General features: G+C 48.1%; 3 protein-coding genes across 3 annotated transcripts in view; 2 read left to right on the top strand and 1 right to left on the bottom strand.

Annotated features, from left to right (window-relative positions):
* Positions 1-243: 243 nt before the first annotated feature.
* enkur (enkurin, TRPC channel interacting protein) lies at positions 244-1,837 on the bottom strand. Its single transcript, XM_068748121.1, has 5 exons — positions 1,758-1,837; positions 1,237-1,417; positions 980-1,156; positions 704-850; positions 244-625 (listed from the first exon to the last, which is right to left on the bottom strand). Exons 1-5 carry the CDS (start codon positions 1,835-1,837, stop codon positions 449-451), a joined length of 762 nt encoding a protein of 253 aa, XP_068604222.1. The 3' UTR covers positions 244-448.
* Positions 1,838-3,596: 1,759 nt separating this feature from the next.
* LOC137903977 (patched domain-containing protein 3-like) lies at positions 3,597-7,265 on the top strand. Its single transcript, XM_068748149.1, has 4 exons — positions 3,597-4,304; positions 4,595-4,716; positions 5,466-5,611; positions 5,701-7,265. The coding sequence occupies exons 1-4, from the start codon at positions 3,597-3,599 to the stop codon at positions 7,263-7,265; spliced, it is 2,541 nt and encodes an 846-aa protein (XP_068604250.1).
* Positions 7,266-9,198: 1,933 nt separating this feature from the next.
* gpr158a (G protein-coupled receptor 158a) overlaps positions 9,199-24,452 on the top strand; it is a 28,234-nt gene continuing 12,980 nt past the window's right edge. Inside the window, exons 1-3 of the mRNA XM_068748042.1 lie at positions 9,199-10,073; positions 16,254-16,359; positions 22,852-22,954. Coding sequence (XP_068604143.1) covers positions 9,199-10,073; positions 16,254-16,359; positions 22,852-22,954 — 1,084 coding nt within the window. The remainder of the gene's footprint in view (positions 10,074-16,253; positions 16,360-22,851; positions 22,955-24,452) is intronic.

Below are 24,452 nucleotides of genomic sequence, written 5' to 3'. Positions count from 1 at the left end.
AGGCCTGTAGCCGAACCACAGGCCGCTGAAGCAGAGTTAAAGCCTACCGGCGACAAAAAGCTCGCTTTCAGAGTTCATGCTTCATGTTTATTGAGCCGGAGAGAAATTTAATTTACAGAACAATCCGGGAGGGACAAGTTGGAAGGTGAGAATTCAAAAAAGGAAATAGTAAAGAACTGATCTCAAGACTCAAGATTCAAGAGTTTTATTTTTATTATGCTAACATAACAAAAATCTGGAGCTACAGTTGAGCCTCTATGTCTGTGACAATAAAGCTGCATTATATTTGAAGGATTCCCTCAGGAACACACTGGGATGGGGGAAACAGGGAACATTCTGTTTCATCCACAGATAGACGACAGTCATTACGATATTCTTCCACAGATCTTCTCAAAAGAGAGATCCCTCACTCCTCCGGGAGTCCGGACGACGTGAGGCTCGCTTCCTTTTAACGTTCGTTGGGGATGAAGATGGTCTTGAACTTCTCAAATATCTGGATGTCGTCCTCCAGCTGCCTCATCGCCGCTTCCAGGCGGTGCTTGCGGGACCTCTTGGACACAGTGTCCATGACGAACGAGAGGCCCTGGTACTCCCGGTGCAGCTGGTCCCAGTTCTTCTTCAGGCCCTGGATGGTGGATCCGCTCAAGATGAAGACGGGGACACACGTGCACGTGTGTGTGTGTGTGTGAGTGTGTGTGTGCACCTCCAGCACGGCGCGTCGCTCCTCGTCAGACAGATGTTTCACGGCTCCCTGCTCCCTCTGTTCTCTCACAAAGCTGTTGTACTCCTCCTGAGCGCTCTGCTCTTCGTGGTTACGCTGCTGCAGGTACTCGGGAACTTCTCCATAATGCTGCACATCAGGAGAAGAAACATTCCACTTCATAAAAATGTTCGAGAGATTTGTTCCGGATGTTTTTACGTCTGAAAATGTCCTATTTTGTGTTGTTGTTGTTGTTGTATATAAGAGTGTAGAAAGTACCTTTTTCTTGATGTACTTTGGGACAAGCCCTGAATTCTCAAGGAGCTGTTTGTCTCCCTTCCTGGAGTCCACAGAGATCGGTTTGGGCTTCACTGGCACGGCTGTGGCCGTCTTTATGAAGTTCCTTTCGGTGTGAACGCCCATCGGTGGGACGTCCGCCCTGGTGGGAACAGGCGGCTTCCTCGTCGTGCAGGTATGAACTCCTTTGGAGCACCGAGTCTCTGAAAGACGATCAATAACGCAGCTCCAATACAGACCCGCTCGTCAATCCGGGAGCTGAGAGGAAACTCACTGTCGGCTGATTTGGCCTCCTTCGAATGCTTCTTCAGGAATGTGTCTGGGGACGGCATCTGGACTTCAGCCGGTCCCATCGTCTTCATCACATCCTTGACCGACTTCTCCTCGAGAAGGACCGCGGGCCTGAACTTTGACACGTACCTTCAGGTGAAGCACATTGGACGGGAAATAATCCGTTTGATTTCGATGATTTCACAAAGTCCAAAACATCATAGTTTATCTTTATTCCCAAGGCAAAAACATACCTTTTAAACCATTTTAAACCATGAATAATTATTTACCAAATAAGATTTATTTGCTCATTCTCACTTGCTTGTTTTGAATTTGTCAAATTTGAGGCATCCTTTGTTGGTGTTAAATGAAGTTATAAAACTTGCTCACTGGTCCAGATCGTTTCTTTCCTTTGACTAGCTTAGCGTTAGCTTCTTCCTTTTTTTTTTTTTTTTTAAATTCAAGCTAAGGTCATTTGTTTCAGACGCACCTCGGTGGTTTTTGGGAATGAACCTCGTCTCTTGGAAGAACGTTGTAGACGCTTTCCGGTGGATACACAACTTCAGACATTTTTAAGAACTTTAAACGGATTTAAAGGTAAATTAAAAACGCCTAGCTAACAAGCGATAGCGGTCGAGCTAACGTTAGCCATTTAAATTCTTTGGTGAGGGGGATTTGTTTGACAACGCGCTGCCGGACAGTTGCCAGGCAACTGTGGAGAAAATGTTGCATTGACGGACGGTTGTAAATAAGAGTTATTTTGTATTCTCAGCTGTTTATGCGCGATATTCCAGGTCTGGGTTTTGGGGAATCGTCCATTCGCTCAGTTCAGAAACAATTATGTATCGTCCAGTCAAAAGTGGGCTTCTTTTAAAAGCTGTGTGTCTCTCCAAACTGTTCAAAATGTCGGTATATATGCGTACAGAAGGTGTTAATAAAAACAAGTACATTGCGAGATGTTTGATTCTGACATCTTCTGTGATTACATTTTAAATAAAATTGATATCTTATAAGAAATGCAACCTACTTTGGGATTAGGAGTGCAGCCTCTGAATTTGGAAGTGGCTAAAATTCCGATAACTTTTAATGCAGCACCAACGTCATCGTTACCGTGCAATTCACGATACGCAACGATTCCGGTGTAATTTAATTATGTAAATTAAAGTCACATGCACGATGAAAATTATGGACTGTAGAAACATGCAACGTGGGAAATGGCATTCGTTTAATTAACGCAGGCCTCGGTGTACCCGTTTGTTTTCTAATGGGACCGTTCATCATTTTTGTCCCTTCGGGTCTACCGTAGCTACGTCAGCTCCATGCTTTACTGCGCTTCCGTGTATCATGCGACACGGAATCCCACTTTACCCTTCAAAACAAGCCATATAGCAATAATAATAATAATAATAATGATGATAATAATAATAATAATGATGATGATAATAATAATAATAATAATAATAATAATAATAATAATAATAATAAAAATGAATAATAATAATAATACTAATGATAATGATAATAATAATGATAATAATAATAATAATAATAATAACAATAATAAAGCGTTGGTTTTATATAGCGCTTTTCTGGACACTCAAAGACGCTTTACATTGTGCATTATTCATTCACTCCATACTTGGAGCGCTGCTCCAGGAGGTGGAAAGCATGATGTGGGAATCCTTCTTAAATGTGATGTAACATTCCTTCACCTGGAATCAGCATCAGAATTAATGATGGGAATGAAATACAGCAATATAACTTTAAAAATCAAGGTTAAATGTCACATTAATTCAATAATGAATGTCAATAAAGCCTTTTTTTTTTTTTTTACTTCCAATCAATTTTTATTGATCAATCCTCTGAGGGTCAAACTAAATGAACTATGACTCAGTGACTGGCTTTCAGTTATTGCCTTTTAAAACTCTCCGGTCGAACATTAACCCCTTATTTAAGAAGCAAACACACCATAAAATGATCGTTGCCGTCAGTTTCGGTCATCAATGTTGTCATAATCAAAGCCAATCAGATGATTACATTTCAGTACTTGCATCGTAAAGTAATTCCAGATGATTTCCTGTAAGTTTGGTTTTTACCCATCCTTTCTTCGGATCCCTCTTTGAAGCCATCTATTGCCTCTCTTATCATTTTATAGTCTCTACACGGCACGGCATTACCGTAACCTCATATGTTTCCCCAAACGTGTATTTCCTGATGTAATCATCAAGCCTTTACTGGACACGTTCCAGACGTAGGCGTGTGCGAGGATCCTTTAAAAGGTGCTTTTGTTGCACTTCTGCTACAAACCATCCTGCTTTTTAACAGTAAAATGGGCTGCAGACGCACAGATTGCCTGGAAAAGCCCCTGTCGGGCCTCTTTGAAACGCTTGGATCTGTCGTCGGCGCCCGTCCACTTCTCTTCTTTGTGGTTCCTCTTGTGCTCACGGCGGCTCTCGGCGGGGGCTTCGCTTTTCTCAGAGACAGGGAGGACAACGATTTGGAGCGGCAATTCACACCCAGGAATGGACCCTCAAAGACCACCAGAGCGTTCGTGAGGGAGAACTTCCCCTACAACGACTCCATGTTTTCAGAGGAGAGGATGTACGACAGCGGGGACTACGCGTCCCTCATCGCCGTGGCGACGGGCGACTCGGACGTGCTGGGAAACCAGGCCTTTGAGGACGTCGTCAGGCTCAACGATGAGATCCTCGAGATCAGGGTGCGCAACGGGACGCTGGGATTTAAGGAGCTGTGTGCAAAAGCCAACGGAGAGTGCGTCCCAAACGTCCTGGAGATCTTGCAGTCTGACCCGACAGGCGTCACGTTCCCCGTGTACGGACGCGGGTCCAGCTCGGTGTTCCTGGGCCCGGTCCTCAGCGGGGTCATCACAGAGGTCAACGGCTCCATCAGGAGCGCCACGGCCATGAAACTCTTCTACTATTTAGACAGTAGCAAAAGCGCAGCGGGCGCCTCGAAGCGGTGGCTGAGAGGCTTCAAAGACGTCTTTTCTGTCGAGACGGACAGCAAGGACATCGAGGTGAGTTTGTTCTTTGGTATTAATATTGAACCCTGATTATCTTTGGTAATCAGTCGTAGTGACGCTACAGCTGAATAAGAGGTTTAAGGAGGTTTACAGTGAATTTTGTCGTTTGTTTATTATTTGAATGTATTTATGGAACAAGAATGAAGCGGCAGCACGATGGCTCTATTGGGTCGTAATCTTTGCGTCCACCTTTACTTCCTTTACCCCCCCCCCCCCCCTTCTAGAATCCGGGCTGAGCCGTTTCATTACTCATGTCATCTTCTTGCCGCTGCGCTCTCCTGCAGGTGTCTTACTACACCTCCAAATCCAAGCAGGAGGAGATTGACAGTCACACCACGGACGGCTTCCCTTTATTCCTCATCACTTACGCCTGCGCTATCACCTTGTCGGTCGTATCCTGCCTGAGGTAAGAGCCGATCGCTGAGAGACATTTCCTGGACTGGAGGACGGAGAGACGAGCGTTTAGTGTTTATTTACAGTGTAAACAAAACTGTTAAATACTGCAAATCTGTCTATCTATTGATCTATCAAATGCAACGCTTTAAATTCAACTTTGATGCAAATCCATCCAACAGTCTCAGCAGGGCTTTCCAGAAACCCCCACCAGCTCTTCCTGGGGGGATCCTGAGGTGTTCCCAGGCCAGCTGAGAGACATAGTCTCTCCAGCGTGTCCTATAGGTCTTCTCCGAGGCCTCCTCCCTGTGGGACATTTCCTGAAACACCTCCCCAGGGAGGCGTCCAAGGGGCATCCGAAATTCAATGTCATTAAAAAAACGTTTGTATCCCAACTGCCGATTTCCACATCTCGGTTGGGACTGCTGGTGCATTTCCACGTCTGACCTTTCCTAAACCTGGAATCCTGCCTCGCCGTCGTCCGTGTTCTGCTAGCTAGCTAGCAGCCACCGTCTTTCCTGGAACGCTGCTGAGTGTCTTGGCAGGACTGGCTGTTCTGCACCAGCACGATAACAGAACGGGGGGGAACCGCACAAAAAACAATGCAGACAGCCGGCAAAAGTCTTGATTTTCTGCTGCCCTTCCCCCGTTTCACTGCTGAGGCGTGCCTCAGGGTGTGACGACAAACAATGAGATCGCTGCTGGGTGAATCGTGACCTTTGGATTTGCTGCAGCTGCACCCCATCTTTGTCTCCATGACAGGCTGGACAACGTGAGGAACAAGGCATGGGTGGCCGTCTTCGGCGTCTTCTCCTCCGGCCTGGCTGTCCTCTCCTCCTTCGGCCTGCTGCTTTACATCGGCCTGCCGTTCGTCATCACGGTTGCAAACTCTCCTTTCCTGATCCTGGGTGAGACCCTGCCGTTTTTTACGCACGCTGCGCGGTTGTCGAGGTTTTTGGAGCATTTTTAATTTTACACCACGGACGCATTTCTCCAGGAATCGGTCTCAACAACATGTTCGTCCTGGTGTCCGACTGGCAGCACACTCAAGTGAAAGACCCGGTGCCGAGGAGGATGGCTCACGTCTACAAAGAAGCCATGATGTCCGTCACGATCACCGCCGTGACCGACGTCCTCAAGTTCTCCATCGGCGTGACGTCGGACTTCCCCTCCGTGCAGTCGTTCTGCCTCTACACCAGCACGTCCATCGTCTTCTCCTACGTCTACACCATCACCTTCTTCGGCGCCTTCCTGGCTTTGAACGGGAGGCGAGAAGCCAGCAACAGGCACTGGCTGACCTGCATGAAGATAGCATCAGACAATGGCGATGACCGCAGCGAGATCTATAACATCTGCTGCGTGGGAGGCGGCTACGACGAGGACACCGGCGCAGAGAAGAGACACCCGGCCAGTAATTTCTTCAGGGATTACTACGGGCCGTTTCTGGTCAAACCGCAGGTCAAGGCGGTCGTGATGCTCCTTTATGTGGTTTACCTAGCCGTAGGCATTTACGGTTGCTTCCACGTCCAGCAGGGGATTGAGCTGTACGATCTGGCAGCCGATGAATCCCACTACACGACATACAACAGGAAAGACCGGCAGTATTTTTCTGACTTCGGTCCGGCCGTGATGGTGATCGTAAGCGAGGAGTTCCCTTACTGGGACGAGACGAAGAGGAGGCGACTCCAGGGATGCATGGAGGACTTTAAGAAGCTCCGGTTTGTGGACGAGGACATTTACACATCCTGGCTGGACTCTTATTTGTCCTATGGACGGGAAAGACATTTGGACCTTAATGTTAAGGAGGTTTTTATCAAAAATCTCCCTCGCTTTTTTGATTCGTTCCCTTTTTTCAGGCAAGACATGAACGTCACAGGAGATTCCATCCGCGCGTCCCGCTTCTTCATTCAGACCATCAACATCGCCAACGCCAGCATGGAAATCCAGATGTTAAACGGTCTTAAAAGCACAGCGGGCAGATGCCACGCCGCGTCTTTACTGCTCTACAACCGGAAATTCATCTTCTACGACCAGTACGGCGTCGTGGTGAAGAGCACCATCAAGAACGTCGGCGTGATCACGGCCGCCATGCTGGTCGTCTCGCTCCTGCTCATCCCGGATCCTCTCTGCTCGCTGTGGGTGACGTGCTCCATCGGCTCGGTGATCGCGGGGGTCACTGGCTTCATGGCGCTCTGGGGCATCACCCTCGATTCCATATCCATGATCGTTTTCACCATCTGCATCGGCTTCACCGTCGACTTCACCGCCCACGTGTCTTACGTTTTCGTCTCCAGCAGGAAAGCGCGTCCCGACGATAAGGCCGTGGACGCGCTGTCCAGTTTGGGCTACCCCATCCTCCAGGGGGCCTTGTCCACCACGTTGGGCGTGTCGGTCTTGGCGACGTCTGAGTTTCACACGTTCAGGACCTTTTTTAAGCTCTTCTTTCTCGTCATGCTCGTCGGGGTGCTTCACGGCCTCACCTTCATTCCGGTCCTCCTGACCTTGACGTCGTGCAATTCAGATAAAAAGAAAGACAAAAGCTTGGAAGTCAGCAAACTATGACTAAATTTCATTTTATAACAGCTTTAATTAGAAAACATCTGACTCATCTAATCAAAAGTAAGCATCTCTGTTTCAATAAAACCTTTTTCCATAATATTTCTGGAATAACTTTATATAATCTGGCTTGTTAGATATTTATTGTCTTTTTTTTAGTTTGTTTTATTTGACTTTATGCTTGATCTTTGTCTATTTTAGATGATTTTATGAACAGTTGTTTGCTATTTCGTTTTATATAAAGTTAAGTGTAGCTCAGGTTTAACTAAAAACTAAATAAAATAAGCATTTTAACAAGAGTCTACTGAACAACCGACAATGGAGTGAAGACGGCCCATGGAGTCTCAAGACACTGGTGGTGCTGGCGGCTGATGAATCTGCTGAGACCAATTGTGGCTGAATATGAAGTTTAGAAAGGTTTTCTGTCATGCCATTCGAAATGGTGTGCAACAAAAACTTTCACCTTATAACTCACAATGATAATTCAAGATTGTCAAGAGAAAAACGTGACGTTTCTTTCGGGTTTCATGAAATAGCCGAGGAGCCGAATATAATCCTAAATGTAAATGTTGAACCGCAGAAAAATATTTACCCACTCGAACCGCGTTTAATGAGAATAAATATTGATGTTTGGACAGACGTGCTATCGAACAGTCAGCTGCTGATGCACGGTTCTGTTTCTGCAGGGCTTTGAGCTGTTCACCTTTTGTACAGGGAGAAAATAGCGTTCTCGTATACTGGCTGCAGATGCACTGGGGGGGGGGGGGGGGAGTAATTGCAGTAATTGCCCCTGCTGGGTTTTATTTAGTGTTTGCTGGCAGCTAGAAAGATATGAAACAGTCTTGAGCTGCACGTCAAGAAAACTCAGAAGGTCTGCAGGTTCCAGTTTACATCCCAGTGCAACAGGAAGGCCCCGTCGCCCTCCGTCACGCCTGTCTTCCTCAGCCCCCCCCCCCCCCAGGATGAGATGCCTCTAAACCAGGCAGCATGACGTGACATGAGTCCACGGCCAGCGCAGAGCGAGGGACCTCTGCAGCTTGAACTGTCAACCGATGGACCGGGTTGGGGGGGGGGGGGGGGGGGGGGGTTCAACAAAACCCTGAGGGTCGTTTGATTGGTCAACTTATAATTATACAACATGTATTTCTCTCCTCCCTCAAGGCTCTTCTGATTGGCTTGCAGTAGGCGGGGCTTATTCCTCAATCCAATCAGTTCAATTCACTGTAATTCCTCTTTTTTTGACTGTCGTGAACAACAGCACACTAACACTTGTGTTTATTTCTAAACGGTTTGTTGCTTAAAAAAGTCTCTATCAATTGATCAGACTTAACAGCGATCGATCAGCCGATGCTGACGTCAGCTTCAGCCCTGGACGTCTCCTGAACAGCTTCATCAGCTTCAGCACCGGACAGCTCCGCCGCGGTGTCTGAGGGAATACGCGACCCAACGCGGATCAATGGCTCTTCTGGAGCCTTATGGGAGGATGAGGAGGGCGGGATGAAGGGCGCGCAGCTCCCGGTGTGTCTCCTACTTAATGCCCGTTGTGGTCAGAAGAGGGCGGAGCGAGATGTAAAAAAAATAAAATAAAACTCTAACGTGAAAGCGTTACCCCCCCCCCCCCTCCTCCTCGTTTTGATTCAGTGCGTGATGCCGACGCGCAGGAGGAGAGAGAGAGAGCGAGAGAGAGAGAGCGAGAGAGAGAGAGAGGTGGAGGGGGGGGGGGGGGGGGGGGGGGGGGGGCGGGGGGCGGATATTCAAGTCTGCATCTGTAGAGGAGCAGAAGGGATCTGGCGAGGCCGGCGAGGGGGTTCCTCACGTTCCCCTCTCCTCATCTTCCTTTTGATTTGTGGAGGCGCGACGCGACGCGTCTGCGTGGATTTCCGTGCAGCGCGCCCGCCCGACGGCACCGTAAGAATCCGCGGACGCGCTCCGGAGAGACATGTCTGTTCCCCGGCTGTCGCTGCTGCCGCTGCTGCTGCTGCAAGTTGCATTTGTGATCGGAGCGAAGCACAAATACGCGGAATGGACAACGCACGGGAAAGACGCCGCCGCGCCGGGCGCGACCCGCGGCGCGGCGGCGCACCGGCGGCAGCCGGCGCATCTCAGCGCGCCTCGGCTTCTTCCAGCGGTGACGGCGCAAGAGGAGCATCTCCCCCGGGTGGTCACGGCGTTTCTTCACACGGGGGACTCGAGCACGTTAAAGCACGCCAACTGCTCGCGGAGGTACGAGCTCACCTCCCTGCGGGGAAGGTCTCAAGCCGCCCCGCATCCCTCCCTGAGCGGCGTGCGGGACGCGGTGCTGCACGCCGCAAACTTCCTCAACGTGATCCTGCAAGCCAACAGGTCCAGGGAGCAGAGTCTCCGGCGAGACATCGAGTGGTACCAGGCTCTGGTCCGGAGCGTCCTGGAAGGGGACGACAGGATCCACCGGGCGGCTGTGACTTTCAGTGGGGGGTTGTCCCTGGCGGGGCCCCCGGTGCTTCTCCAAGCCACCAGGGCCGGTGGAGAGATAGTCCTCCAGGACCTGTCCGGGGTGGCCCACCAGTATCTGCACAACCGCTCCGCAGACTCAGAGTGGGACCACCAGGTGAAGAACCGGAGGAAGCCCACGTTCCACAAGCGGGTGCTGAGCCAGGATTTAGGATCAGCCGACAACTCTTTAAAAAGAGGCGAGAGTTTCACCGCCGATAAGAAGCACGCCAAATGGTCGGCGCCCTACCTGGAGTGTGAGAACGGGACTTTTGTTCCCCGTTGGCTTCTGACCTTATCAGCGGCCTTCTATGGCCTGAATCCCAGCCTGGCTCCTGAGTTCAGGTAAGAGACAGATGGGAGTGATGTGGACGGGCCGAGCCTCACCTTTACCTGCGTTATCAAGAGTGTAGATAAAACACTAAAGATACACGTTCGTGAGAGAGAATCCTCCTAAAGGTGAGCTCAGGTGGGCGTAGCCACCGCCTACACATCTCTGATGGGGCTTTTCTCCCAAACATACCGCAGCTAACCCCCCCCCCCCCCCTCCCACCTCCTCATTACACAAGGGGGGGTTTCTCCTCCTCCTCTATGACAAGGCAGCAGGATGCTAAAAATAACTCTGGATGTTACTGCATGTATCAGCGGCGAAAAGCTCCCGCTACAGGCCTTAATTTGTTTTTCAAACTGCTGCATGATTTACTACTCAGAAAAAAGAAAAAAGGCAATGTGCCCCCCCCCCACCACCACACACACACACACATTTCAAAGGGGGGGGGGGGGGGGGCTCTATCTGCAATGAGTCAGAACCTCCTTGAGATGAGAGGCAGCCAAATAGAAATGAACTAAAAGCGCAGCAGCAGCAGAGGCTGAGACGTGACTGGCGTTTGAGTCCGTGACCTCACGCCACCCCTGCTGCAGCCCTACTTGCCCTCCTCGTGTTTATGCCCCATGTGCTCCCGAGCGGTCAAGTGTAAAAGCTCCGTACGATCCCAACCGACATCTTCCCAATGAATGTTTCATCCGGATAAGGAGTTGCGTGTGTGAATTGTATTTTAGTTGATACAGCGGAGTTGCTCGCATGCAGGCTGGCAATCCTTGCAAACGAGAGCAGTAATTACACTGTAATAGACGATCAGCTGACCTGGTGTAATCCCATAGAGAGCCTCTCCTTCACTCACTTAGTCGCTGATATGAAATCAGTCGATCGACAGGCAAACCAGTTTCACACCAGAACTCTGGTTTACAGTTCATTTGTGGCGCCAGATTTAGATTGATTAGATACTTTATTGCCACTGACGGTGTTTCATAGAACAGTCTGACACTTTGGGAAATGTGCTGATTTAAACAAATCAATTTATTTGGCAAGAAATGCTTTTAGTGACTTTTAGAGAAACTAGGAAGTGAATTTTGCCGTTTTTGCTAGCTGTTTCCAAATTTTTATGCTAGGCTAACTAATCTGCTAACTTGCTGCATATTTAGTTCAATTCAGGAGCCGCATCCTCTGAAGTTTGCGTTTGAAGGCACAAATACATCATTTTTTAGGGGATCCATCCCAAGATTCATTGCACCTCTTGTAATAATATTCTCCACCCATGAACGATGGAATCTTACTATCACTGTTATTACTTCTACTTCCACTATAGCTTTTTACTATTGGGGGTTCGTGTTGCTAGGCGACAGATGTGACCCTTCATGGCTCATAGGTAAGGATGGAGTCTAGGACGGAGACAAAGCTGTCTATGATGCACTGCTAAGCTATCTTAGCCTAGAGTGCCGCTGGTATAAAGCAGGACCAGGTGTTTTACTGGTTTCATGCTATGCTAGCCTAACTAGCTTCTAAGCTTCCCTCCGAAAGACATCAAATGAAAAATGCCACAAAAGTCTTCATATTTAACTTGGAAATGTTGCTTCCTTCCTTCTTTATGTTCAGTCGTACTATTTCCATAAATCATTCCCCTCTCGGCGTCTTTCTAAACCGCCATCCTTCAGACGCTCGTTGTGCGTCCTTCCTGTTCCTCAGCACCCTGCAAAGATAAGAAACAGGAGAGGAGTGGATAATACAGACAAATACGCAATCAATACAACAATGAATTAATAATGAAAGATGTAGAGCAACAACGCTGCGAGGGCCTTCTTTGTCACTTCCTGTTTGGGGCGATGATGTTGTTTCGCAGCGAGGTGACTCGGTTTGAGTTCCTCTGTTGCAATGCAGGCGAACAGGAGGGCTGTTTGCTTTGCCGCTAAACAACGCCAGACACACAACGACAGGCCGACCTGTTTCTGTGAAGGTGTAAGAAATCGTACCTCGTGTACTTCACCTCCTCCTCCTCCTCCTCCTCCTCCAGTCACGGGGGAAGCAGCGTTAGACCACACAGACAAGACGTGCACTGCACATCTGTGTGTGATTGTTGGAGGTTGAGACATTCCTCAGGACGATACGTTCCGTGCTAATTGGCAAACCACTCAGACACACACGTCTAACAATTGCATAAAAACCAGTCTGAGCAAACACACAAAGTGAGAATCCACAGAGGAGGAAGGCGGCGTCAGCCGAACACACACCACACTTCAAACTCACCTTTCACAACGCGGCCCTTAATTGCCTTGAGGCTAAAGCTCAGGCAGCAGCGTCTCTCGCCGATAAGGCCGACTAATTGAAACTATCCAAAAAGTACAAGGAAATGTATATTTTTCAGTACATTTCTCCAAAGGCCAAACAGGTTCTAATTAGATGGCAGAGTCGTCTTCGTTTACGCTTGGCTTAGCGCCTCATTCTGCTGTATAAGCAGCTCAAGTCTGGACAGCGCGGGAGCCGTGAGACGCCCTGCCGTCTAGCAGATAGAGAGGCCCGGAGCGCCGGGAGGAGCCGGGAAGCATCTGCTGAGATGGATGCCATCCAGGAACAAATGGGAAGGAAAGCCTACAATTCCTGGGGCTAAAGCGATATAATATATGAAGTGGGATGCGAGAGAAAAATCCATCCGGGAGATTCAGAGCAGAGGAGTTCTGTGCGCTTGGCTTTCCTGCATGATTCAAGGAGACGATTGAAATCAGTAATATAATTAGTGCGAGTATAAACTAGATTTTCCACTTCCATCCTGATGCAAGGGTTAAAGATCCCTAAGGTGCTCCACCTCTCTCTCTCTCTCTCTCTCTGCTGACGTCACTGGGACTCTGCTGCTCGGCACGGTGGCCTGCCATAGTAAATGTCAAGAGAAAATCCACCTACCAGCAGCTCCGGCCTACCGTAAAGAGATGCTTTATTCCCAATAACGCTGCCAATGATAGGAATAATATCAGGGATTTTACCGGGATGTAATTCAGTTACCTCTCAAAGGATTATGAATCTGTAAATCATGTAGGTTTATCCTTTAGGGACCCGGTGTGAGCTGTTGTGCTGCAGAGGAGACCTCAGGATGGATGGAACTGTCAGACATGCCATGATGTCTGTCCATAAATAATCCAGCTATAAAACTAAAAAAAGCACTCGGAGAGCGCAGACCTCCGCCAAGCATCTCAGTCTCCCTATATTGTGATTCACAACAGAAATTCAGACATTTATTTTATATATATGTTTAGATTCCTTAACAGTAAAACAGCCCTTTAGCAATTGGATTCACATTATTAGTTTAGAAATTTAGAACCAACGTTGTTAGAAATCTCTATCTCTAATATTAAATCTAAAGTAGACCAAAACACAACCCCCCTTTTTAGAAAGATCTTGATAATAGCCCCAATCCTAATCCAATCCGGATGAAATTTGGTCGTAAAATAGAGATTACCACCTTACATGATTGTGCCATAAATTCCATAAACATGGGTCAATAATCAACAAAGATATTTAGGAACAAAGTTTGAAGCTCCATTGCCTCCAATATTATTGCCAATTTCAGCGATCTAGAATCCAGGATCTCTTCTGGATCATCACCAGAATTCAGTCATGTCTTCCTGGTACCATTCCCAACATTTCCTGAAAATTTCATCAAGATCCGTCTGTAACCTTCTGAGTTATCTTGCTAAAAGACAGTCAGACAGACAAACACCGGCAAAAACATAACCTCCTTGGCGGAGGTAATTAAAAGAGACAGAAAGGGAGAATTTTATTCAGTGCTGTTTTATCCTGCTGCTGTCAGCAATATTGTAAGATTATTAATTCAAGGACAAAACACAGAGAATGAAGTTGAACCAGACTGAATTATGCAAAGTAGCTGCAAAGTCACAGCTTTGCTAATTAATTGAAAATGGATGATATCAACTTTTAGGCCAGGAGGACGACTGGCTGTGTTTTACTTTAAAGCCTAAGCAATAATGTTTTAATTCGTATGAGGGTTGCCGTGAACGACACCGAACCGTCTGTTTGGTCTTCAGAGGAGCGCCTTTAATGACAACAGTGTCAAGAGCCCAGAAGTGCCAGCGCTCATAAAAAAAAGACATCTTTATTCGCTTTCTGTGACGGCTGCTGTGACGGAACTTAATAAAATACCTCGGGTTGCGCCGGAACGCCGGTGGACAAAGCAGCGTCACGCTCAGCCGCTACGTTCACGTTAAACTTCTACTTGTCCTGTCGGCTTGATGCGTCCCCATCAGATAGGAGACATTGTCCTCGGGAGGACTGCGCCCTTCTCAGAGGACGGCGATGTGTTCCTGTCGAGACACTGGGGCAGAAGTTCATCTTGGCGTGCGAGTATTCTAAGCTGCAGGATAATGTTTCAGCTTTATCTTCTTGTTGGTTTATCTGCACACCGCTAGTTCTACTGGAGACACCGGGGCTTGTTCATCTTCATTCTTTCATGTGCAAATACAGTTAATAAAAAATAAATAAAGCCTGCCCCTGCATTAAACACTCCAAAATGAAAACAGCTCTGCAGAATATTCTAATCGGCTGCTAATTTCACCTCCATACCAGCGATATATTCATTCTCAACAGGTTAGGAATGTGCAGTGTGCTTACGCTCATTCCGATTAATGTGTTGTTCACGCACGCCATTATTGACCTGCAGTGCGTTCGACAGAGAGACAACTTGCAGCGGCAATGAAATTCTAATAAAGCCAGACGGTGAAGAAAAAGCCCAATGAAAGGAATATAAAAACCATTACATCTCATTTGGCTTCTGCTTGTGAGATTTAATTGGGCTTTGTATCCCAGATTCATTGCTTAATGTTCAGAGCAGTCTACAGATTACTTTATAAAAAAGAAGCAATTATTTTCTTTGCTGAGTAAAGAGAGAGCTTTAGCTCGTGTTGCTGGACAGATCATTACTTTTTTGCACCATTTGGATGTTTTCCACTATCAAGGAACCGGGCTGTGATTGGGTGGCTTGTTATCTTTCATGTTATCTTTCACCACGCAGGCTTGAATTGATTTAGCTAAAGCGCTAAAGCTCGGACACCTAAAATAACAGCTAATAAAACTCGACATGGAGAAGCTAGCGTTCATTTATTGACTGTGAATGTGTGCTCTAGAAGCCACCGAACCCAAAGGAAGCTTCCTTGGGAAGCAGCAAAATCAACCTGAGGCCACTTCCTGGGCCTAAATAGCGAAGCTGAATATTCTTTTGTAGCACGCATGCACTTATCTAAATAAAGCCAGAGTGAGGTTGACAATGCCGGAGCTAACATTAGCACAGGCTAACCGGCCTGTCAGACAGACCTGGCCTTTAGATCCACGAAGGATGGAGGATGAAAGGAGAGAGTGCTCCGTTTCCTGGGGCACCACTATCTGCTGCTCTCTGTGATAATGGTGTCTTTATGCCTGAAGGGCTCGATGGCCACCACGAGGCTTCTGCGCCCCGGCCGCCAAACTCGAATTACAAGCCTTTCTTTTTTGCTGCACGCATTTCCAGTCCCATCACACGTGCCCTCTTTTTCGTTCTTTTTTTTTTCACAAGCTATTTTCTACGCCATATGCCCGCGGTGGCTGGGAGTCCAAACCCTAGCGTGGAGCGTTGGATGGAGAGGGGAGAGGAAAATAGCGAGGTCAGGTTGCCCCGAGGCAGGAGGCGCCGCTGGGAGCCGGGTAGCAAACCGATGCAGCTGCAGAACACGCCGCACCAGCAGCGTACGACTGCACAGAGCCTAGTGGATGTTGAGTGATGTCACTGATTGGGTTTAACGTCGTCTGCTAAATAGTACCAGGTCTTTTTTTTTTTTTTTGGTTTCTTAGTTCCGTTTAAAACAACAGGACGATAAGGAAAGCCCTTGTTCTCCTTGTGCCTGCAGATAAACAGCATCAAAGTCTACCTCAGAATATATTTTTAGTAAACACCTCGTCATTTTTTTTGAAACTCTTCTCTGTTCATGAATGAAATCCACGCGAGCACAAGCTCGTTTCTGAATATCCAATGAACACAGACGTGATGGGCAGCATTTTTAGCAGCTCTTTGTACCCGCTGCTGCTACGCCCAAACATGCATTCATGGCATTCGCTGCCGCGTTTCAATTCCCAAACCTTTATCCAGACCTGTGATAATGTGTTTCCATTCTCCGAACGGCTGCCGTAATGGCGTTCTGCTGTCTCTGCAGGGGCGTGGTGCGCGTTGACATTAATCTACAGGATCTTGATATCGACCAGTGCTCCACCGACGGCTGGTTTGCTGGAACCCATCGGTGCAATACGACCACGATGGAGGTGAGTGCGCCGAACGTGTGGATTAGGACGATTGATGCGCTCTGGGTTTTTGCTGCCACAGCTAGCAGCTGGCCTTCGGGTCAGCGCGTCTTCCTCGCGGGTTCATCCTCATCGTTGGGAGCGATAGATTTGGTAAGAGGCGCTGTAGATCAGGCTGCTTCATAATGCATGCGATGTAATGGATTGCAGCGAGCCCCTTTGAATAATTAATCCGTCTCTTTGTCTGAGCACTTCCACCTCTCCGTGGACAGTCAATGGCAGAGGCATCTGACATGGCGTGAGAGTGTGCTATGGATTTTAGCTGGGCTTGCACAAGCAACGATTCCTGCACGCTGCACAGTGCCAGGGTGTGTTAGGTTTGTGTTTGCTTGCAGCCGAATGATGAACCCTGGATGCCTCTGCGTCTCTACGTGGCTCATTACGGTCGGCTGGGTAAACGACACAGACAGGACAAGGAAGGGAGGAAGGAAGCATGGAGGTCACAAGGCTGCCGCGCTTCCCCCCCCCCCCCCCCCCCGTCTCGTAGCGCTTCTGTGCGTCATAATTGACATATTAAACGAGAAGAATGAAGATGAATTAGCCGTCTTCACTTCCTTAAAGTGCAACGGCAGGCGAGGACGACTGCAGCGTGATGGAACCCGCTGGGGTTCTGTTTGTGTGGTAAAAAATAAACGGTGTTGGAAGGGTTGCCCTGTATTTTGAGGCAGGGATTCATTTTGTGTTATTCTTATCACGGGGGGGGGGGGGGTCTCTTTGCTTATTGCCTTTATTTGGCCTCATTTTGATGAAGAAAAAGAGAACAATTTCTCCTATAATGGAACGAAAGCAGTTGCTTTAGCGATTCGTTCACTTAAGCATTGAATTGACACCCCCCCCCCCCCCGTCCCCCCTTGGATGCTCTTTTGTAGCAGCAGAAGTTTCCTCTTACGTGAAGACGCCACGATTACGCTTTAAACCCAGGATTTATCCAGCACCCGAGGATTCCTTTCCTCGCCGCCATTTCAGCAATTTCAGCTGACAAAATGCCGTCATTCCGGTCGGCCAGCCGTGTGGCTCCCTGGCCCTCCCCTCGTGTCCTGCCTCTCTTTGCCCAGCCAAGCATGCCTTGGCTGAGTTCTCCTCTCTCGCTCTCCCTCTTCCCGCCTCTCCTCTTTCACTAATATGACTTCCATTAGTGCGCTTCGCCATTCTTCAAAAGTCTACAACTTTTGCCGCCCCGGAGGCTCCGCTCGTAGAACACGGCTCTGGATGAGGATAAATGTTTCAATCAATTAGAGCTTATTGCTGAGAACGAGCGGTGGAACCCTGGGGGGGCAGCGTAGCCTACGAAAGACGGCGACACGTAACCTGAGTGATTGCTCGGTTCCAACCGGCATGACAAGGACTCCCGACTTTTCCCTGCTTCTTGTTGTTTGAGAAGAGTCTTATCTGTTGGAAAAGAATATACCGAACTCGAGACGGATGGGAAAACATCCGACTTTCCATCTTGTGGATCTATTTAAGAAAAGCTGAAGTGGATTTTCGTGCTCTGTCCGTCGAACCACTGCGATAACTTGACCTCGGTGTTCAGGGTCGCACCGTCTCAACCGCACGCTGATTTCTCCGCCGTGGGCTTTGTGTTGTTGAATTAATAACGCCATCGGAGTTACACAACCGCTGCTACCCTTCCGCACAACCCTTCTTTTCCTCTCGTGTGAGGACATTCTATTAACTCTCAGTCATTCCTCAGAGGCTTTATCCAACCACTAGTGGGTACAAAAAAAACCCACCCTGTCTTGAAAAACAAATTTTCTGCCGGAAAACAGTCCTCTTTGATGGAGGTGAAAATGGAAGGAACCCCTCTGGGAGGGCGCTGGCGGAGGGGATCCATCTTCCAGGATGAGAGTTGGTATCCTTGTTCATGCATAAAGAACATAAAAGCCAAATTTCCTTCTTTTTAGATTCTGGGCATCTGGTTCTTCATCTGCACCAGACCCCAGCTTGCCTCCCAGCAGCATCCCTCTAATCCACCCTCTTGATCTGGAGTCACCGAGCAGCTGTTCCTGCAGCTTCAGTCGCGAGTCCGATCGTCTGCTCTTTTTGCCGCCTCGGCGGTTTTAAGTAGCACAAACATGTTGCCCAGTAACCGCCCGGCGAATCCTCAGTTCACCAGTTAGCTCTCCCACTGGTGCCTGGCGCTTCCCTTTACTGGTCTCCTCCAGATAAGTCATTCTTTCCCTCGAGATGCTGCATGCTCCGCTCGCTCCACACACCCCTTTGGAGATGTGATACGTATTAGTTGAACAACTATTTATCTGATTGCAGCTCTGCCAAGTGTTCCCTCGGCAGCCATTCAACAAAAATGCTGACCTGTTAAGCTGCAGTTCACACTGGAAGACTTTTTTAACATCTTGAGAATTCCCCACCGTGTTTGAAATGTGCCATCATAGTCGGGCATGGATTCCCACAAGTGACTCACGAAAAGAGTCCTTTCACACCAGGCTATATGACCCTTTCAACCTGCTGATCTCAGATCAGCAATTAGGGTGGAGGGAATGGCCTTGAAGCGTGTCAATGAACTTGCCTTTCATGCTACGTCGTCGTAGTTCCGAGCCTATAAATAGGGTAATTGCTAATTATCTACTGTGATCTCACCAAAGCTGTGATTATCCTTCAGAGTTGATAAGGGTGCTTGATAAGAGGGAAATAGGAATACTGCTGTGCAGGGGCAGATTTAAATTCCCTCCCCACCGACAATCCAAGGAATTACGGCAGAAAAGATGGAGTTCTACTTGAGATCAGAAGGTAGAAAAGCCGAGAAATGCCTGATGGTCCTTTAATTCAATCACGTCAAGATCCATATTATTCCCTGAGAATTTACAGACAATGTTGAGGATACTGCTTCACAGTGTTAAAGGAAGGGGAAGACTATGCTGCCTCAAGACAAGACCCATCCTCCGAGCATGAAAACCCACATTTTGGATGCCCTGTTGTCGTTTAAGATTAAAACCAGAAGACAAATGTGCAGCTTGGAGACTTTTATCTTGGAATTCGTTTTTGAAAATGCTGGAAAGGATTTGATTTCTTTTGGTTTTAATTGCTTGAGCATTCTTACAAACTTCCTTCAGGACTGGCCACGTTTCATCGGATCGATATCCAAGAAAAGTTTGGATTGAGTCTCTGAGCTTCTTCTGCCATCCAGCCAATTTTTTTTATTAGAAAAAACCCCAAAAAAAACCCTGCTCTGTGGTTCTACCATGAAGGAGATGAACACATGAACCCACGACACGCTGGCGTGAGAGATCACATGGTACCTCTGGCTTCGAACCGGGCCCCGTCCAGCCTGTTTGGCGCCGTGGATGATGCTGGAACTGAATTTTCATGTGAACACTTTGAAGACTCGACACTCGGCCCCCGGGCGCAGTCTTGCATCTGCTCTGCTTAGCGTGAACAGAGCACCATGAACTGAGGCGGAAAGCAAACACCCAGTCCTGGGAGGATGGGGAAAGGAGAGGAATGTACGAGTTAATATTTGTCTAGGGACCCTTGAGATTGGATGTGAAATGAGTCCTTCCATACGCCTACAAAGAAATAGACAGAGAAAGAGTGACACAGACAAAAAGACATCAGAAAGACGATGAAGCTGTTTATGTAACGTCCTTCCCCTTGGCTACATCCTCGGTTCCTCCTGACAGATTCTGGGGCTCCCTCATGCCAGTCGGGATTACACAGCCATCCCTCCGGTGCATTCTGGGTCTGCTTCCGGGTCGTCTCCCAGTCGGACACGTCTGGTAAAACCTCCGCAGGGGGACGGGATGTGGTGCGAGCTTCTCGCCGATGAAAAAGATCCTTGCTGATCTCGTCCATTGACTTTCCGGCTCGAACAAATGTCAAACGGGCAGCGAATCTGACAAACGTCACGGTGCAAGGAACTGTTTGTTGTGTCAATGCAAGTCGAGTCATTTTATTTCAAAGTCTCAGCGGGTTTTGCAATCTGCGCAGTGCAGAACGATCTTTCTTTAGATGGTTGAGTTGAGTGAGGAAAGCCTACCATAAAAATCCATTGAAAAAAGGGGTGTCCTTGGACTCCGGCTTGCTCATGCAAATAAGTGGCAAGTCTATTTGCACGGCTGTCCATTGCAAGTTGCAAGAGTCAACATTACTGAGCATGGAATAAATAAATGCGCCCCGGCTGGGATCGCTTCGACGCTTACGTAAGCAGGGAATGCAATTATGAGAGCGATATCCCAGCGGTGTCTGCTGTGTGTGCTCGTCTCAGCCCGATGGCGATGTTCAGCTCCCTCCAGGCCGGCGTGTTTAAGCTTTAGTCTTTGGAATGCACCCAAGGCGAGGCCCCTGCTGTCCAGCCAGCTAGTTGACCTCGTTTTAAAGGGCTGGCCGCGCCGTTTGACTGTCCCTCCGAGCTTCTCTGTGGCTGCCGATGCTCTGTGTTCCACCGTTACAGCGATTGTACCGCACTATGCATTCGATTTTTGACATTTAAAATCAATAAAAATGTGTGCATTTATCTGTATCTAAATAATATTATTGGTCAACAAGAAAAGCAGACATCCTTCCCGACCTGGCGGTTGATAGCAGACTGTGTGACTGTGCTGTACGTGCAGAATAAATCGTTCTCCAGCTAAGTCTTCCTCCTTTCTCCTTCCGTTCTATAGCTACATCTGTAATTAATGGAGAACGGGCTTTCCTCGGGGTTTGCATTACACTCTGTGGGATCATTACAAATACCTTCAGAGGCCTATTAGCGGTTGATTCGGCACAAACCGGAGGAGTGTGGGCTCATTTCAAAGCGAGGATGTGTCCACAGCAGGTCCTCATTAGCCAGCAGCATCGAGCTACTTCCTGGTTTCCCGGCCAGGTGGACGATGCCCGGACTACACGTCAATTAGAGTGGAGTGGGTTTTAATTCCCCTGCTTCATGTCTCAGAGAGGCGAGCTGCTGTGTTTAAATATGTATGCATTTGGACTGAATGTTAAACAGTCCAAATGCAAGAGAAATGTCTGAAATTGAGAATGTTAAAAATATATAACCATGCAACAATATTATAAATGTTGCCGTATCCAGATTGAGCCTCAAAAGCGGTTCGTTTTTGCCACGAACCGGGATGGACACTGAAGACCATTAAATGACTTCACATCCGTCACATATGGGGAGTTTTATTTTACTGCATTACAAAAGAAGCCAATCTATAAACCTATAAAAAGAAATAAGTGGCTTTATTTTATCGTCCAGAGATAGTGATTCGTTTGTGAGCTATAAAACAAGTCAATTGTGAACCAAATAATAATTTCAATGTACTTTTAATTGAATGTAAAAACTTTATATACTAATGACGTACCGGGAGTGGGCCGGCTGGGGTCCGAGCACAAATACAAAACAGAAATCACAGGAGGAGGACAGAAGCTCAGAAGCTGATGGTGATGACGAGATGAGAGTCAGCTGCGTGGAGGCCGGTCCACCAATCCGCCAGCTGCAGCACAAGCACCAATCAGGACAAGGGGAAACAGGTGTGAGGCGGGAGAACGGGAAACAAACAGAACAGAAACATGCAGCTCTGGCACAGTAGCAAGAAATCAAACAGGGACAGATGGAGGTGATACACGTGACCGATGGCGGGTATAGCTGGGAGGCAAGGCATACCCCGCACCGCCGGGGCTATTTCCGGCTCCCTCCTGTCACACACAGACACACGCACCTGTCGTAGGCAGTTTCCTCGCCGTCTCTGAGAGGTGGGCATATTAACAGTGGCAGGTAGTAGCTGCAGCGTCCTCCACCTGTCCGGAGGAGACGGCTGTTTGGGAGTCAGGGATGAAATCGGCTGCCTGACTCACCTCGCTCCGCTGCAGACATTCAAAGCGGCATCAGGGAGAATGCGTGAACGCCTGGCGTGAAGCAAGAGTCGGGATCTGTCTGCTTTTGCCTCTGATTGGTGGGGATGGTGCTTCTCAGTTAGTTTGAGGTTCTTCTAGAGGCGTTCAGGGCACTGCGAGAGAGTCAGAAATAGCAGCGTCTCCAGAAGTGAGGACTCCAGGCCGCTTTGAGGAGCAGCGCTGTCACGGACGCTTCCTTTCAACGCCGCCGGCCTCGCCTCTGGATCTCACAGCCCTCAGGGATCAGAACTAATGGTTCTCTTTTACCCGTGCAAATACGTCTGTTCTTAATTTAGCCATTAATTATATCTCGGAAACAGCACCTCCATCAAAGATGCCCCTCGCTATTTCCCCTCCCTCTGTCTGCTTCCTATTCAATCAAATGGAGGAAGCTTAAATAATTGAATACTGGGTAGCGAGATGAATCCCACAACTTAAACACGAGACATTTGACCCCACACGCTGCATTTTATGCTACGGGTTTAGATCTGACGGATTTTAATTGCTTTAAATTCTTGTTAATCTGTATTATGTGATGACATGAATGCGTAAAAATCAAATGGTATTGATTATGTTCTCGGTATAGCTAATGCATATACCCCCCCCCCCCCCTTCTTACAGTGTGTGGCGATCCGGGGACACGGATTCGTCTTGGACAAGTACAAGTGTCACTGCAGGAAGGGATTCTATCATCCCAGCAGACTGGCTGTCAACGGCGTCCCGAGTGAGTCGTAACTGTCATCACCTGATTCAGCGATGATTGCAGCGTCTTCACGAAGATGATGAAGTCATCTCCCGTTTTATGTCGGCCACGTTTGACGACTCGAGGCAAGGCTAAGGGCTTAGGCTAGTTGAAAATGTCAAAATTAGAGCCGGTTTTGGCAAAGATTTGTGAAAAAGCCTTCCAATAAATCAGTACAAGAACAAATGAGGTTCTGAATGATTTCCATTTGACACTCTGCAAGCTAATTCCTGAGGTCTGCACTTTCATCCAGCGAGCAACCTTGCATTCCAAATAATTTAATTTCATGTGATGTGAAAACATAATGTACTCCGCTGCGTTACATTTATGTGTTCAGCCTATAACGGCACTAATGACGTCGCCCGGTACCTCAGGGGGCCAATCGGGTTCAAGATGGGAAATTTTAATGGTACTTTCCCCATTTTGCTGCGAGTTAATTACTAAAAGACTTCTGCAGACGCAGAACCCCTGTGGTTTTCACCTGGCCTCCGCCGCTCTCTGCCGTGGTTTCATTTTGATTCCTGCCTCATCCCACTCAAACCTCATACAGCAGGTTCCTCTGCCCCCCCCCCCCCCTCCCTCACCCATTTACCTCTCTAAATCTTTTTCCGCATCGTCTTCCCGCACACGTGTTTTTATTTCTCACAGTTTCTGCTTCTGTCTTGCTGCGAGCTTTCACACATGAGCTTGCACACAAGCTCTTGTGTGAAAGCTCGGTGTGTGTGTGTGTGTGTGTGTGTGTGTGTGTCTTTGTCAACGCAAAAACAAAGAGGAGAGGCAAGCCCGTTAGCGAGGCGCAGTGCCGCAGTCTGGCCCGCCATGGGGCCAATAACAAGCCCGTTAATCCACAAGGGGCCATCCCTGACGCTCCTTTGCAGCTCGCTTTCCTTTGTTTCCGCCGATCTTCCACCGTGGATCTCACGCAGAGATGTGTGGCTACTATAGCCGCCGCTGTCAGCCAGCTGCTGCAGGGACCAGCCAATGAGAATCCTCTTAAGGGTATGACTCATCGCCACGGAGATAAGTAGTCCTTTCAAAGGGATCAATGATGTGCAGAGTCATAGCTTTGAAAAATAGGCCACTTTATTTTTAAAGGCAAAATCCCTGCAAATCTCTGAGACAATGGCCGCTTCCGGCAAAGCCTCCGTAAAAGCTCGGCATAAATCCGCCGTTCGTTATCTGTCCGACCATACGGGCGACTCTCAGGGGATTCCTCAATAAATCAATGATTTCTTGTTCCCAGAGTTAGTTTACCTTTTTGTTTTAGCATTCCCAGCCGTCCAGTGTGACTGAACACTTATGCTTCCTTTGCCGCAGCGTGTTATCGACCGGTTTATGCCGAACACACACACACACCACCCACACGTATAGCATATAAATTAGCCTAGCATCCTCAGGCTCTCCAACACCAACACAGAACAAACTTCTGCCGTGACCTCTGTGTATTTTTACTGCCGCCCGGACAAGACAACAGCAACGT

This window comes from Brachionichthys hirsutus, chromosome 14 (genome assembly GCF_040956055.1).
Source record: "Brachionichthys hirsutus isolate HB-005 chromosome 14, CSIRO-AGI_Bhir_v1, whole genome shotgun sequence".
Taxonomy (NCBI): Eukaryota; Metazoa; Chordata; class Actinopteri; order Lophiiformes; family Brachionichthyidae; genus Brachionichthys; species Brachionichthys hirsutus.
This window is presented reverse-complemented; position numbering and strand designations above follow the sequence as displayed.

Excerpts from the sequence above, each read along its gene's own strand:
- enkur (XM_068748121.1), bottom strand. The coding sequence starts at position 1,837 with ATGTCTGAAGTTGTGTATCCACCGGAAAGCGTCTACAACGTTCTTCCA. Across the intron at positions 851-979 it reads CAAAGTACATCAAGAAAAAG|CATTATGGAGAAGTTCCCGA; the intron begins GTACTTTCTACA and ends CCTGATGTGCAG. Across the intron at positions 626-703 it reads AGCGACGCGCCGTGCTGGAG|GGCCTGAAGAAGAACTGGGA; the intron begins GTGCACACACAC and ends TCCACCATCCAG.
- LOC137903977 (XM_068748149.1), top strand. The coding sequence starts at position 3,597 with ATGGGCTGCAGACGCACAGATTGCCTGGAAAAGCCCCTGTCGGGCCTC. Across the intron at positions 4,305-4,594 it reads CGGACAGCAAGGACATCGAG|GTGTCTTACTACACCTCCAA; the intron begins GTGAGTTTGTTC and ends GCTCTCCTGCAG. Across the intron at positions 5,612-5,700 it reads CTCTCCTTTCCTGATCCTGG|GAATCGGTCTCAACAACATG; the intron begins GTGAGACCCTGC and ends GCATTTCTCCAG.